The sequence below is a fragment of the Bombus terrestris genome, chromosome 7, assembly GCF_910591885.1.
Source record: "Bombus terrestris chromosome 7, iyBomTerr1.2, whole genome shotgun sequence".
NCBI classification, from domain to species: Eukaryota; Metazoa; Arthropoda; class Insecta; order Hymenoptera; family Apidae; genus Bombus; species Bombus terrestris.
The window spans coordinates 9403416-9418222 of record NC_063275.1 but is presented as its reverse complement, the minus strand read 5'-3'; the positions used below and the strand labels follow the sequence as shown (position 1 = coordinate 9418222).

Here is a 14807-nt window from a genome sequence, read left to right as displayed (position 1 = left end):
ATGAACAATTCAAGATTACTAGAAGTTGAATTTTGCACACTTTACGACGAACTTCAAACTGACGAAGAAAACCTTTTTAGTTATTTTCGCATGTCGCGGTCATCGTTTGATGGATTACTTGAGAGGCAAAAAGAAGTTTCCCGCTCGGATATTGGACTTTCGCTGGTTTGTGTAGGTTGTATTCTTGCGATGTAATGAACATGAATTCGCCGTGCGTGTAACCAGTCTTAAGTCTTAGAAAATTGTGTGTCATAATTTTTAAAGAAAGAAAATCGAGGGTAGATAGATGTGTTAAGTAAGTACAGTTGTCTGGTTAAATTATTATTATTGTTATCTTATTATTAAGTATAATTTTCTTCATATTAGTTAACATCTCACAAGTAGATATTACAACACTTGTAGACAACTTCCATGAGTATATTACGTGTGTTATACGAACATTTTGAAATTTCATTAGTGTTACATTAAGATTTCATTATTACGATTACATTGATAAAGCTTGAAACATATTTGAAAAAATACATATGCATAATACAAAAATTAAAAGATATTTAATACAAGTACGTATATATCTCGCAGACATCACAAAAGTATTTAAACTTAAACAATCAGTTATCCACTCTATTAACAACCTTCTACATTCAGTGGAACTGTTTTAACACTAATTATATATTTTATTATTGCTTAGTCCGTGCCCTTCGGCTTTGGACGAACTTTCGGTTTTACATCTCTTATGTCTAATTCTTTTCTTATATATCTACCTCCCATCTTTTCCACCCTATTCTATTGCACTCCCTTAGTTATTCTATTCTCTAAACACTAAAACTAGGAACTACAAATTAACCACTAATGACTAAAACTATTGCAACTTTGGGCTTTAGTCTCCTTGCTGTGCATCCTTCCTGTCGTTTGCCCTTCTCTTTTCGATTATTGCTTTCAGTTCTGCTAAACCTTCTCCCGTTTCATTTAGTACTTTTCCTATGTCCTTTGGTCCTCCCATTATTTCACATTCTTCTATTACATGTCTCGGGTTTTCTTCATTCCTTTTACATAGTCTGCATCTTTTTTCTCCCTCTTCCTTCCAGTATTCCCTTGCTTTGATCTCGTTTCCACATCTGAATCTTGCCAGTATTCTTCTGTCCTTCCACTTCATCCTCCCTTCTAGATACTTTGATAATTTTTCTTTGGCTATATTTCCGTAGTATATATTATATTTGGGTTCCCTTATCCTTTTCCCCCTCTCTTCTGCTTCTCTCTTTCTTCTTTGCTCTATAATCTGATCTGCTGTCATCCTTTCTTGCTCCTCTCTTGCTTCTATCTGCGTCCCTCCCTTTTTCACCTCTTCTAGTCCCTTCTTTCTCTTTCTTGCTCTTTTCCCTTCATGGCCATTCCCCCAGTTTCTCTCTCTTTCCTTTATACACTCCTTTACTAATACTTTACTAATACTTACTAATACTGCCTTGTTTGATTCTAGGGCTTTCTCTTTATATCTTGTTGCTCTTTTTAATGCTTTTTCACCAATTATATATGTAATCCTGTATATTATTAATTAAACATGTTTGTAGTAAATGCCTTGTAACTCGTATACAGATTTTTTTACGATATAATCACGGAAATTGCTAATAAATTGCTAATAAAACTTCAAAGAGTTGTATATAGCACATACACACAAATATATATGGAGAACATTTTTCTGTGATAAGTATTTAAGTACTTTCGGCAGCCAGTGTACCTGCAAATTGCAATTTCTATATATAATATGACTATTATATTTGTCATCTGTTTTCCTTTTTGCTATAGCGGGCAACGGGCGACAGCTGCTTTCGTTATTCGATTCGATAATTCTGCGTCTAATTACGCTGCGGGAAATGATTTTTAAACGCTTTAACCCTTGGTCGAACGATTTCCATCGGTAAGTCGGCAGAGATCTTGCCTTATAAGCGAATTCTCGCGACGCGACGTTACGATTGGGTTAGACGTGGCTGCAAACTTGCCCACTACCAGTCTCACCGCGAACTCGCCAAGAAACTGCAACCCTAGTGGTTGATCGAGTCGGCACCATCCGCGTAAACGGGATAAAGGCCTTTTCTCCTTTCATAATTGCTTGTTACACCGCTGGCAGGCAAGTTTAATTGGCTAACTGGTTTTGCTGTACTAATCCAGGTTTCACAGTACAATGGATTCAATGAAATTTTAATTAAGGACCGTAGAACTGAAATTTTCGGCGTTAGGATGGAGAGCAGCTTCAATATCTTGCATTGTAAGTTAGAGACAATTGGATCATTAATATAAAGTGTTTTAATAAATAAGTCGTTACGTAATCGAGGAGTTGATATCCATACTGGATATTTGTACAAAAATTACGGATAAAGTCAAAATGCGTGACCTGCGATTTTGTGAAAAAGTTGGTCGAATCTATAATGATATATTTTCCGATATTTGCTGTGATTTTTTTTTTTTTTTAATTTCTTTCTATCGCGTATTTTTAGTGAAACAAATATTTAATTTCCTTAAATTACAAATTTTGCTGGAATGAATATTTTATTCGTTTACGTTACGTATTTTTGATGGAATAAATATTTTATTCTTCCACTATGTAGGTGTGTTTTTATTTCAAAATTTGTGAACTAGACATTTTGAACTGTGTAAAAGTCGTTTTAACACGTAGATTAATATGAAAAGTTTTCGATATAAGCTTCCTTAAAATTATTTGAACGAATAATAACACGAAATTCTAGTTCGTCATTAGTAGACAGCACCTTTTTAAAAAAGTATTCACGTTATTGTTTAAGCTCGTCATAATAACGCTAAGTTTAAGTTCATCGATTTTATCGTTGCAATTAAACTATTAAAAAGTTAGTAACATTTTTTTTATTAAAGATTTTAAATCAAATAAAAGAGCATGTATATGAACATTTATCTTAACATAAATCATATTGCAGGAAATCTAGGTAACTAGATGAAGGATATAAATTTTCCGAATGATTACTTCATATGCAATGGTAATCAAACAGTATAATTTAATATGTCAGAATTATTCATATAATCAATAAAAATCTTTAATAAATGAAACATTTCAAAATTCCTATTATCATTTAGTACTTCTAATACTTTAATACCTTCTAAGAACTTTTCAAATAGACTATTTAAACGGTGTTCTAATAGGATGTTCTATTCACGAAAATAATTTTCATACGCATAAATACATCAGATGGTGAAATATAAAGAAATTAGTTTGCGTACTATGTATATACATATTTACATATGTATACGTACCTCTTGATGTTACTATATTTTTTTCTCTTCACTTTAAATTAATCCTTCACAGGTGTACAAATATATTTTGTCATGCTCAATAGATAAACTGAACCATTTATATTTGAGCCTAATTTTACACTGTTCTATGTCTTCAAAAAGCTTAGAAGAATTCTACAATATATATGTCGGAGATGAGGGGACATCGGGGCCTTTCTTTTGGAATTTTTAGGAAGATCCCTAATACTTTAGTCTGGACTATTTATTATAGTTGTACTTAAATGATAAAACTTAGAAATAGTTGTTACGATTCAATCCTATTATGTTTGCCCGAGATTCGTGACGGTGGGCTTGGGCTCGAGGTGATACAACTGGTCGCCGAACGTAGCTACGGTCACGGGATGAACGTTTTTACCTAACAGAGAAGTGCCAATATTGTGGGACACGCGTTGTATTAACAATCGAACCCCGGGCAAGAGCAATGTTAACTCTACGCGGGTCTGCCTAGCAACGGCGGCTGGAATTTTGTTGATATCCCCAGGTAATATACAACGAACAAACGCGATCGTAAGGAGAGGAAAATTCCCATCAGTCTTTTATTCTTGCGATCACCTTGGAGAGTTTGCACATCGTCTTTACGTGCATTATTATACCGAGCGTCACAGCAAACGTTACTTTGTGCTTCAAAATATATTGTACGTTTAACAAAGAGTTACCCTGTTGACCGTGGATTCGTTATTGAACCTAAGAACATTGTCACTAACATCTCAAGGATTTAATCACTACGGTTATTTGTCAAACTTTATAAAAACCAATAATTATACCAGTAAATATAATCTCTATTGTACAACAACGATGGCTAGTCCGAATGAAGATTCGTTACACGCCCATAAACCTAACGCTAACCCGACATATATATTAATGTCACTAGTATATTGTACAATCTTTCATTAAATCAAATCTTTTAAAATCGGTATAAAAAATATATTATTAAAATATATTTTAATATTATTACCAAATATATTAAATCAAGTATAATGAATATGAATGGAGAGAAAAACCTTTTTTGAAGCAATTCGAGAATAAAACTTCACTTGGATCATAAATGGTCTTATAGAAGATTGAATTACAAAAAATATTCATTAAATTCTACACATTTGTGCGTATCTCGCATAAAATAAAATTTATTACGCTTCATCGCCTTCTATTTTATAGTCCATGGTAAACGATACGAAAGAATCGCAAACAAAAAGCAACAAGCTAACCGTGCTGACTTTAATTAAGTCCACTTTTTCTCATCAAGAAATTGTTTTGATTATACGCTAAGAGACTCGATAATTAAATTCATTTTAGCCAGCCAAATGCAGTCCCTGGCTATCGGAATTAAGACCACATATGCAGATATTTTACACAAGGTGCGCTCATCATCTGCCTGTTATAGACAAGCTGATATCGTCGTTTCCATACGACCTTTTATCCATTTCTTTCTCTTAGCTTATAAAATCATAATTTTCTTTGAGACCTGGATTTCGGAAAAATATTTAACCTAGGCATATCTGTATGATTATAACAAAAATGCAAAATGAAATAATATTAATGTGTGAATGGAGGACCCTTATGTGGGACCAATATAACGATACACATAGTTTCGGAAACTTTAACTTATATTTGAAAATATCAATGATCAAATAATTTCACTTATAAATTCGATTCTACGCACTTTTTATCAATATATGTTACTTCAATACAGGACACTTTAAGTCATTTAATTTGTAAGCAATATTTATTTTTTGGGAAGACACGAAACTTTTGCTTCTCTGATTATGTCGATTATGTTTCTTATTAGCTAAAATGTGACGTAAATCTGCTTCTCTAGATATAAATCTAGTGGATGCAACAAATGACACTGCTATCTGCTCGATGTCTTTGTTGTGGTAAGACAAATCTCTTTGATACTCTTTACGATATAAATAACAAAAGAGGGCGTTAAAAATTATCATTTTTGGATCATTTTTGCAAACGAAAATTTCTTGCAGGACTCTGAAGAGTATTTGTTTAGGAAAACAAATTTGTTCTTAATGTTTATGCGATAAGTGATAGGAAAATTGAAAAATATCAGTCCAATGCGAAACGTGATAGCAATTGTGCTTACCCATACGATACACTTAATCTTTATCCTCTTCAGACGAACAAGCTAATCAATTACAATTTATTATCAAAAACTTATAAATTTTTGAGATCATTATTGGATGCATAAAAAATCAATGCAAGTAACATTTTCTCTTCCTGAAAAAATGCTCTTCAATATTTTGCAAGAATTTTTCTTTTGCAAGGAGGTCCAAAAAATGCCCATTTTTTAACATTCTCCTTTTATGTCGTCTAAATTATTACTAAATACACTGATCCATTAAAGAAAACTTTCAGGTTCGTAAACATGATGACTTCCAGTTATAGACTTTACACGAAACATAATTTTACACATAAACAAAATACACACAAAATAGAGCTGAATAATAATTATCAGGTACTGTAAAAATGCGCAATTCGAGTGGAAAGACGTTGCATTTTTGTAGGGAGAGCTCTCCCAGCGCTCTAAATAAATTACAAGACCATAATGTAGTGAGTTATAATATGGCAACTATCACTTTGCTCGTTCCTAAATTGCACTGTCAGCAATCGGGCTGGATTTAATGGAATCAATTTGGTAAGGCACATGCGTAAACTCCGTGAAATCGCGTTTACCACATAGGTAACTGTCGATGACGATTTGGGAGACGATAATCCGTTAAGCAGGTATTGTGAGAATTTGATAATACGATCGTATTGTGCTTCGTATTGCGAAGATGGATTTGCATTTTTTATCTTTCGTGAACAGTACGTTGAATTACCGAGGAAATATACATTGGAACGGAGAAGAAAATAATATATACAATGATCCATGAAAATATTTGAACATTTATAATATTTCAACATTTGTCATTTTTCTGAATATAATATACAGTGTATTTATTTGAAAGTTTCTCCCTTAAATGCCTTGAAAAAAACGTATTTTCGAGAAAAGTGTTAAATACAAAAATTATTACAAAACTATTTTCTACAGATTCTTATTGTACGGGGAAAGTAGGGTAACTTTTGTGTTTAACATTATTGCGTACCAGACTTCATTTTAAAAATATATTTAACGAAATAAAAGGTTTCGCAACTTATCAATTGAAGGATGAAAAACTATTAATACAAATTAAATTTATTCAATATTTTGACGATTATTAGATGATAAGGTAAAAATAATTAAAATACCAGTTTTTTACACGGCTTTCTAATTTTTAATTTAATTTTTTGACTTTATTTATATCAGGACACACATAATATTTAAATCCAGTATATATGTATTATGTATATTATATATAATTATATATATAATCTCTACTTTTCCTTTTAAGTTTCATAGCATGTCTTCATGCATATGCCTGAAAATTTGTTGTTTCAGATATATTTAGATAGCAAATTTTCGAATCTACTTTTCATTAGCACTGTAATAGGATACACCTATCACGATTATAATGATGAAATTTAGAAACCAATCTTTAAATTATGTAAAAGTTAAAAGATAATTCAACTAAGGGGTTAAAGCAGTTCCACCAACAGTTAAGAATTTTAATGGATATTTGGCCATTTGAATAATTTTACGGCTTTTGTGAAGTTTTGTCTGCAATAAATATTTCATAGCTTCTACGTATCTACATATTCGGATCTGTTTCGAACTTTATCAATGTGATTATAATCATATCATATGTCTTATACAAAATCTTTTAACCAGAATTTGCCTATAGATGGCCCTAGTTGATAATGTAGTTATCACTTAACTGCGTCATTGATGCCAAAAGTCTTTGTTGACATCTCACAAACATTTTCGACTCAGAACAATACAAGTTTTATACAACAGCATAGCTTGTAATAACGTTAAACATGTCGAATTTTGTGCCTGGAAAATACGATTTGCGAACAGCATTAATTTTCTGTTACCATTTGAAGAAAACTGCTGCAGAATCGCATCGAATGCTTGTCGAAGCTTACGGTGAGCATGCTCTTGGTAAATCACAGTGCTTTGAGTGGTTTAAAAAATTCAGACGTGGCAATTTTGACGTGAGGAATGAAGAACGTGGATCAGAAGGGTGTGATCTATTATGAGCTGTTAAAACCTGGCGAAACCGTTAATACTGAGCGCTACCGACAACAAATGATCGATTTGAATCAAGCTTTGCGTGAAAAACGACCAGAATATCAAAAAAGGCAACACAAAGTAATTTTGCTTCATGATAATGCACCATCATATACAGCAAAACCGATCAAGGAAACGATTGAAGCGTTCAGTTGGGAAATACTTTTGCACGCGGATTACTCACCAGACTTGGCTCTGTCCGATTACTATTTATTTGCATCGATGGGACACGCACTTTCTGACCAGCACTTCGCTTCTTACGAAAATGTACGAAAATGGCTCGATGACTGGTTTGCCTCAAAAGAGCGACAGTTTTTTTGACGTGGCATCCACCAATTGTCAGACAGGTGGGAAAAATGTATAGCTAGCGACGGGCAATACTTCGAATAAAATATTTTTAATCATTTTCATACAATAAACGTGTATTTTCTATGCAAAAATTCATATTTACATACCTGGTATATTTCGGAGATGAAAGGACACCAGGGCCTTCCCTTTGGAATTCTTTGGAAAACACTTCCGGTTTTTCGGATTTATGACAGTGGGCTTGGACTCGAGATGATACAACTGGTCGCTAAAAGTAGCCACGGTCACGGGATGGACGGTTTTACTTAATAGAGTATGGAGTAGTTGTATAGCTCTCCTTAAAAATATAGTTGTAGCGGCACATAGGCTCGAGGACAAATCAAGCCATATGTGGTTTTGCCACAGAATATCAATATCGTAGGACACATCAATATATCGTTATACCCCATCAATCACCCCTATTATCCCACGAGAAATAAGGGGATCGATTTGTTCGTAGTATCGATTCTTATAATCGTAACGGGAATTTACTACTCCCGTTGACGCGCTTCCTCGCGATCGCATCTCCCCGCGAAAGATCGAAAGTACATGGTCCTTCGAGCCGGATCACGTGCCATTGAAAAGTGCACTTACCAGTGACCATACAGTGTCACGTGCAATCCAAATTCCATCGATTTAATCACCTAATCAAAGGAGCAGTCATCGGAAAGGAACTCCTCCCTCGCTAACCATATACGCGAGCCCACGCCGCACAGTAAGGAGTAGCAACCGATACCCGGACCAACGTCCAGTTCTTTAAAGTAAGATCGTTCAATCTATTAAACTAAAAATGGCTCACGCTGAACAGATCAGCAAATTGCGGCGGAGACGAAGCGCCTTAATCAGCCGATTAGGAATTGTCTAACAAAGGCGATTGGAATTTTGTCGGTACCCCTCGACCAATATAAAACGAACGAACGTAAGGTAAGGAGAGGAGAGTTTCATCAGTCTTTTCTTTGTGCGATCTCCTCAGAGAGCTACACATCGTCTTTACGATCAGTTAATACCGAGCATCCTAGCGAACGTTTTTGTATCTTTTAGTGTTTCAAAATATACTCTACGTTTTAACAAAGAGCTTTGACCGTGGATTCGTTATCGAACCTAAGACCATTGTTATTAGTATCTCGGGTGTCTAATCACCACGGTTATTTGTCAAATTCTGTAATAACCATATTTATACCAGTAAATATTATTTCTTTGTACGACGATGGTTAATTCAAATGAAGATTCGTTATACGACCCTAACTCTAATGAGAACTCGACATATATAAAATATATATTCAGAAAAGGTTTTTATAAGTATAAAAATACTTTGGTGAGTTATTGTATAGCTCCAGAACGAGTGATTAATGTGAATTTAATGCGCTCATTGCGTGGAACACTGGTATTTTGTGATAGGATTCCTAGTTGTAAAAATCTCTTTAGATGGATGGAGGCATGAGAGAAAATGGAACTGTTAAAAAAATAATGTAAATTCTTTTTCTGTGATTAATCATTGCAATAGATTGAATAGATTAATCTTTTCACTTGATTTTTACATTTTATCGAATTTCTTTATTTTCCATGAATAAATTATTATTCATGTAATAACGGATATTAAGAATAACTCTGGCGAGTAGTTGGAAATATGAATTCGTCGTTTCGTTACTCAAGCACGGCAGATTAGAAACTTAGAAATAAGAATGACAAACGTATCAACTGAATTCGATTATCTAGTTATGATTTACAAGCATTCCGTAATTAATTATTCTAACGAAACTAAATCTTTTGATTTCATTTAAAAATGTTATTGAAGTTATTATTATAGTTTTTATAGTTTGTGTATAATATTAAAATACCAGTAAGAAGAACATTTGGTATTACATATCATTCTATCTTACATACATATGTTCATACGTAATTACAAAAATGTTTCAACGATCATTTTTATTTGTTTTTTTTATTTGTTTTGTTTGTTTGATTTCGATAAACTAAGAAACTAAAAAGAAAGAAACCATCAAAGAATCATATCTTCTGGCAAGCTTTCATGTGATAAAAATATACATACACTACTGTTCAAAAGTCTTAAGATACCTTTCTTCAAATAAAACTTCAGTACATAAGGTGGATTATTCAGTATCTGATGTAATATCGAGTTAAACGACTACATTCTTTAACTATACCTACTTTTCCCAGCTTTAAAGCAAAAACAATAATTATCCTAAGACTTTTAAGTGGGAGTGTATATATGTACAATAGCATTTTTATAATAATAAATTTGTAGGTATTATTGCAGAAAGCATTCGATAGGTCTTTAGTACTACGTGTACTGTGTATTTTATAGTAATTCTATATTCTAACTTATTTAACTGCCTTTCTAGCTCAATTATTCTCACTTCAAGGTTTCCTCTCGTCTTTATGCATTCACCACACATAATGAAATGCAGCTATGAGACGGGACGTTAATTTTAAATAAGGTAATGGAACTAAATTCCGCAAAGGGGCAAGTATGATAGAATAAAGTGTTTATGTGTATTATGAAATATAGCAGGTTGGACTACTAGTGTAAATATTATACCTCTTTTTTTGCAGTAGGAATTTCTGGAGGAATTACTGTTTCGTTTTGGTTTCTTTTTATTTCTTTTAATAGAATAATAAATTTATAATAAATTTAATATTATATATACTTAATACTTATATATACTTAATATATATACTTTATATATACTTTATATATACTTTATATATACTTAATTTTTTTAACTTGTGTTTCATGAATTTTATATATTAAATACACATTAACCCATAAGCAAAAAATTAAAAACATCGAAAAATATATATAAATATATAAATAACTTTTTTAAAATTTTGCAGCAGGGGTATTAGATTGCAGCATAGATACTCCCATTTCACATGTTATAGAGTTTAATAAATGTGTAAAAAAAAGGATTTTCTAATTCTTTGTGAAATAGAAATTTATTTATTAGTAGTATAGATCTTGATAATATAAAATAGGTAAGATAATAAAAGAAATAGGCAAGAAAAATATCTAAATATTTTAATGTATAAATACGTATAACAAAATAGAATCTAAGAAAAGATATATAGTTTATTATGAAAACGCTAATATATATGCGTTTTGAAATGTTATTTATAATCGAATTTTACCATATGTTCTATTCACGCAATGATGACACGATTATGCTTTCTTGGATCCAATCGTACAAATATCGTTACTTACTATTGTATTTTAAATTAATGACAAGATTATCGCCTGTTTTCAACGAGGAGTTCAGTATTTACTAAAAATAGTACACAAGTAATGTCTTGATAAAATAAATCATATGTAGTGGAACCTTATCTAAAATAAGATAATTCAGTTTTTCGAATAATCTATAACAACTTCGTTTTCATATGATCATTTACTCTTTGAACTATTTCACAAACATTAATATTAACTAGGAATAAAAATTTTTGGACAAAAATATAATTTATTTTTCAGTTGCTATTTCTATTTCTTACAATGGACTATCTCTAAAGTTTCCATAAATCGATCCTTTCGTTAATCGTTATTTTGTTAATTGCTATTATACTCATTGAGTATTCTCATACTGTAGACAAATAAGTCGAGTCCGACTTAGACTTTGGAAGAAAGTACATTTGTTATCCCGTTGACCATTGTCATTAGTGACTAATCAGCGCGGTTACTTGTCAATTTTGTAATATCCACACTTGTAGTAATAATCATATTTGTACAAGTAAATATCTTCTCTATTGCATAACAGCAATGTCTAATCCAAATGAAGATTCGTTACACGCTCCTAATCCTAATCATAATGTGAACCCGACATGTAGATGCCATTCTGTTTCACACCTTTCTCCATCTTTCACGTAATTCGAATATTCCGTAGAGATGGTATATGTTGTCCGTGATAGTAGTAGTTGCCGGCTGTAAATGTCGCTGCTGGGGTACTGCTAATTATTCTTCTATTTTGATGCGTGGAAGAAAAATAGGATCACGGGCGCCGGGAATCGAACCCGAACGCTCGAAACCTAGAGCTCTAACCACTTCGCTACCATGTTTTTTTTTCTTTTTAATCTTTGTTTATTAATTCCAGGTTTTTTACATATTTTTTTACATGTTTTTTTTCCAGAATAAACGCTGAACTCTAATTGTAGGGTGGTACAGGCAAAAGTATCGATACGCGACGGTACGACGTAGCCATGCATTATTACATTTTTTTTTTTAAGATTATTATTGTAACTTAAATTTAAGCCGCTGTTGCGCTGTGCTTATGTACGATATTTTAATTTATGTCCTGTCAGCCTGGACGCAAAAACAGGACAGTTCGCTAGCCTATTAGGGAGGGGATGGGAGAAGATGGACTGGCAGGGGTGGGGAGGGGTGTTCACTTCGCTACCGTGTCCATTGCTCAGTTAGTGTCGAGTAGCGGTATTTGTTATCGAGTGCCGCTACAATTCCATCCTTGCAGGGTTTTCGGCGAAAAACTTTTCAATGTGATTTTCTATGTCGACCAAAGAGTTAAAGTTTTCGCCATTAAGAGAATTTTGTAATGACCTAAATAGGTGAAAATCTGAGGGTGCAACGTCTGGTGAATACGGTGGGTGGGATAGCACATGCCAACCAAGCTTCAACGCTTTTTGTCGAGTAATCAAAGATACATGACGCCGCGCATTGTCCTTATGAAACATGACGCACTTCCGATTAGCTAGTTCTGGACATTTTTGTTCAATTGCTGTCTTTAATTCGGCTAATTGCGAGCAATACTTGTTCGAATTTATCTCCTGGTTGTTTGGTAGAAGCTTATGATATAGCATTCTTTTCCAGTTCCAACAGACACCGAGCATGGCTTTCTTCGGATGAAGATCAGCTTTTGGAGTGGCTAAAGGTAATTCATTCCACTTTCGCAAGATCTTTTCCGCTCAACATTGTTATAAATAATCCATTTTTTATCCGCCGTCACCACTTGCTTCAAAAATGGTGTCTCTTCGTTGCGTTTATAGAATGAATCGCAAATGGAATTGCGATTTATCAGATTTTTTTTCCATTAAATCGTGTGAAGCCAGACGTCAAAACGGTTTATATAGCCAAGTTTCACAAAATGCCCGTGGATGGAGGATTTTGATATTTTTAACATTTCTACTAATTCATGTGTCGTGTAGCGTGGGTTATTCTGAATCGGTGTTTTGATTTGATTTTCATCAGTGGGGGAGAGCCTACCAGGGCATTCTTGATCTTCAAGGCTGGTATCACCAGCTTCAAACTTAGCAAACCACTTCCGCACAGTTCTTTCGTTTATAATACCGTTACCAAACAGCGCACATTTTGTTTGCCACATGCGTGGCATTTTTGCTTTTCCGGTAAAGGAAAAGCATCAAATACTTATAGTGTACATTGTTTCCTTTTATATTTAAGAAGGTATAAAACTAACAGAAATTAATGTATCCTAACGAAATTTGTTTCAAAAGATGCCTGAAATATCACTTTTTAGAATATGTACACATGTCATTTGTTTTCAATCATTCTAATACATTCAGATCTGTTTCAATGACACCTAGCGTAAATTGGCACGAACTTTCCGGTCAGCTAATAACTTTAACGTTTAAAGTCTTCGGTAAATTTACATCGTAGTTCGAACTTTGCGAACAGAAAGGAAAGGCGTGACATACGATATCTCTTTTAAAGTAGCTGATAAAAACCCGTTTAAAGTGTTTTGTCGGGAATTAAATAGCTATTGGTTCGTATCGACAGGTAGAGTAAAGAGCACCGATAAAGTGGTTCAATATTTTCGAAGCAGTTTAAGGTACAGTAGGTAAGAACGTTCCTTAACAAGGTCCACCTTATTAATTTTATTTTCGACATCGACTAAGAGTCTCTTATCCTATTGTACCGTTTATTCCGAAAAAAGGCGGTCGGTAAAAGTTAATTGCGGACCTCTCAGAGAACGTATAGTCTTACATATATGTAGAACGAATGCCAGATATTGATTAAAATAACGGTCGAAGGACACAGTTAATAAATAAATAAAAATTCTTAATAAATAAAATAAAAAATAAATAAATAAAAGACCTTTTTTTCGAGTTACAACTTATTTTATGATGCTAAACATTACTTTAGATCAACGATTTTTTTAACAAATGGATAAGGTCGTGTTGGTCTTATTTCCATAATCCAATCGATTATTAGTTAATGGAATCATTTAAAATCTCTTGTTCATAATGATGTGATGTATGTTCATAGTGATGAACAAAGATGCCGATAAATCCGTGCAAATTATTCGAACAAACTCGACAGTCTATGACGCGGTGCATTCGCGCTTCTATTGAAGTTGGATCTGGTCATTTCGAGTAATTTTCTTCAAGGTAATATAACACATATAACACAAACAAAGCAAGTCAAATACCTAGGACTCCACGTAGATACACAACTCACATGGAAACAGCATACTAAATAAATGAATAATAGACAAAATACAGACAACAAGGAGACAAATGCATTGGCTAACAAGTCAGAAATCCAAATTAAGCACAGAAAATAAATTAAAAATATATAAAACGATCATAAAACCAATCTGGAGATACGGAATATCACTATGAGGGACAGCAGCAATGAGCTATATAAACAAAATAGAGACAATGCAAGCTAAAATTCTTAAAACGATAGAAAACGCACCATAGTAAGTTAGAAATGTGGATATACGGAGGGACCTGGGAATCCTAACGGTCAAGGAAGAAATTAGCAGATACTCCGAGAAATGCAAATCAAGAATAGCAACACACCCAAACCGGCTAGTTACGGTAACGTTCAACACCTTAAACATGGACAGAAGGCTAAAAAGGAAGTACCCAGCAGACCTCACAAAGGATATATCAGGTCTGTAAAATTGAAACCGGAATTTGCCTATAGATGGCCGTAGCTGATAATATAATTATCACTTAACTGCGTCATTGATGCCAAAAGTCTTTGTTGACATCTCACAAACATTTT

At 33.3% G+C, this 14807-nt stretch overlaps 2 protein-coding genes across 18 annotated transcripts in view; one reads left to right on the top strand and one right to left on the bottom strand.

Moving 5' to 3' along the window:
• Window positions 1-14807, top strand: part of LOC100643610 (5-hydroxytryptamine receptor) — a 316367-nt gene that overhangs the window by 115534 nt on the left and 186026 nt on the right. The gene's annotated exons all lie outside the window — the stretch shown is intronic.
• Window positions 12272-13167, bottom strand: LOC100652099 (histone-lysine N-methyltransferase SETMAR-like). The gene is made up of 2 exons (XM_012319144.2): window positions 12964-13167; window positions 12272-12721 (listed from the first exon to the last, which is right to left on the bottom strand). Exons 1-2 carry the CDS (start codon window positions 13165-13167, stop codon window positions 12272-12274), a joined length of 654 nt encoding a protein of 217 aa, XP_012174534.1.

Bases quoted from the DNA above. Each gene is read 5' to 3' on its own strand.
- LOC100652099 (XM_012319144.2), bottom strand. From the start codon at position 13,167: ATGCCACGCATGTGGCAAACAAAATGTGCGCTGTTTGGTAACGGTATT. The intron at 12,722-12,963 runs GTAGAAATGTTA...ATCTTGCGAAAG, and splicing joins GCTACACGACACATGAATTA to TGGAATGAATTACCTTTAGC.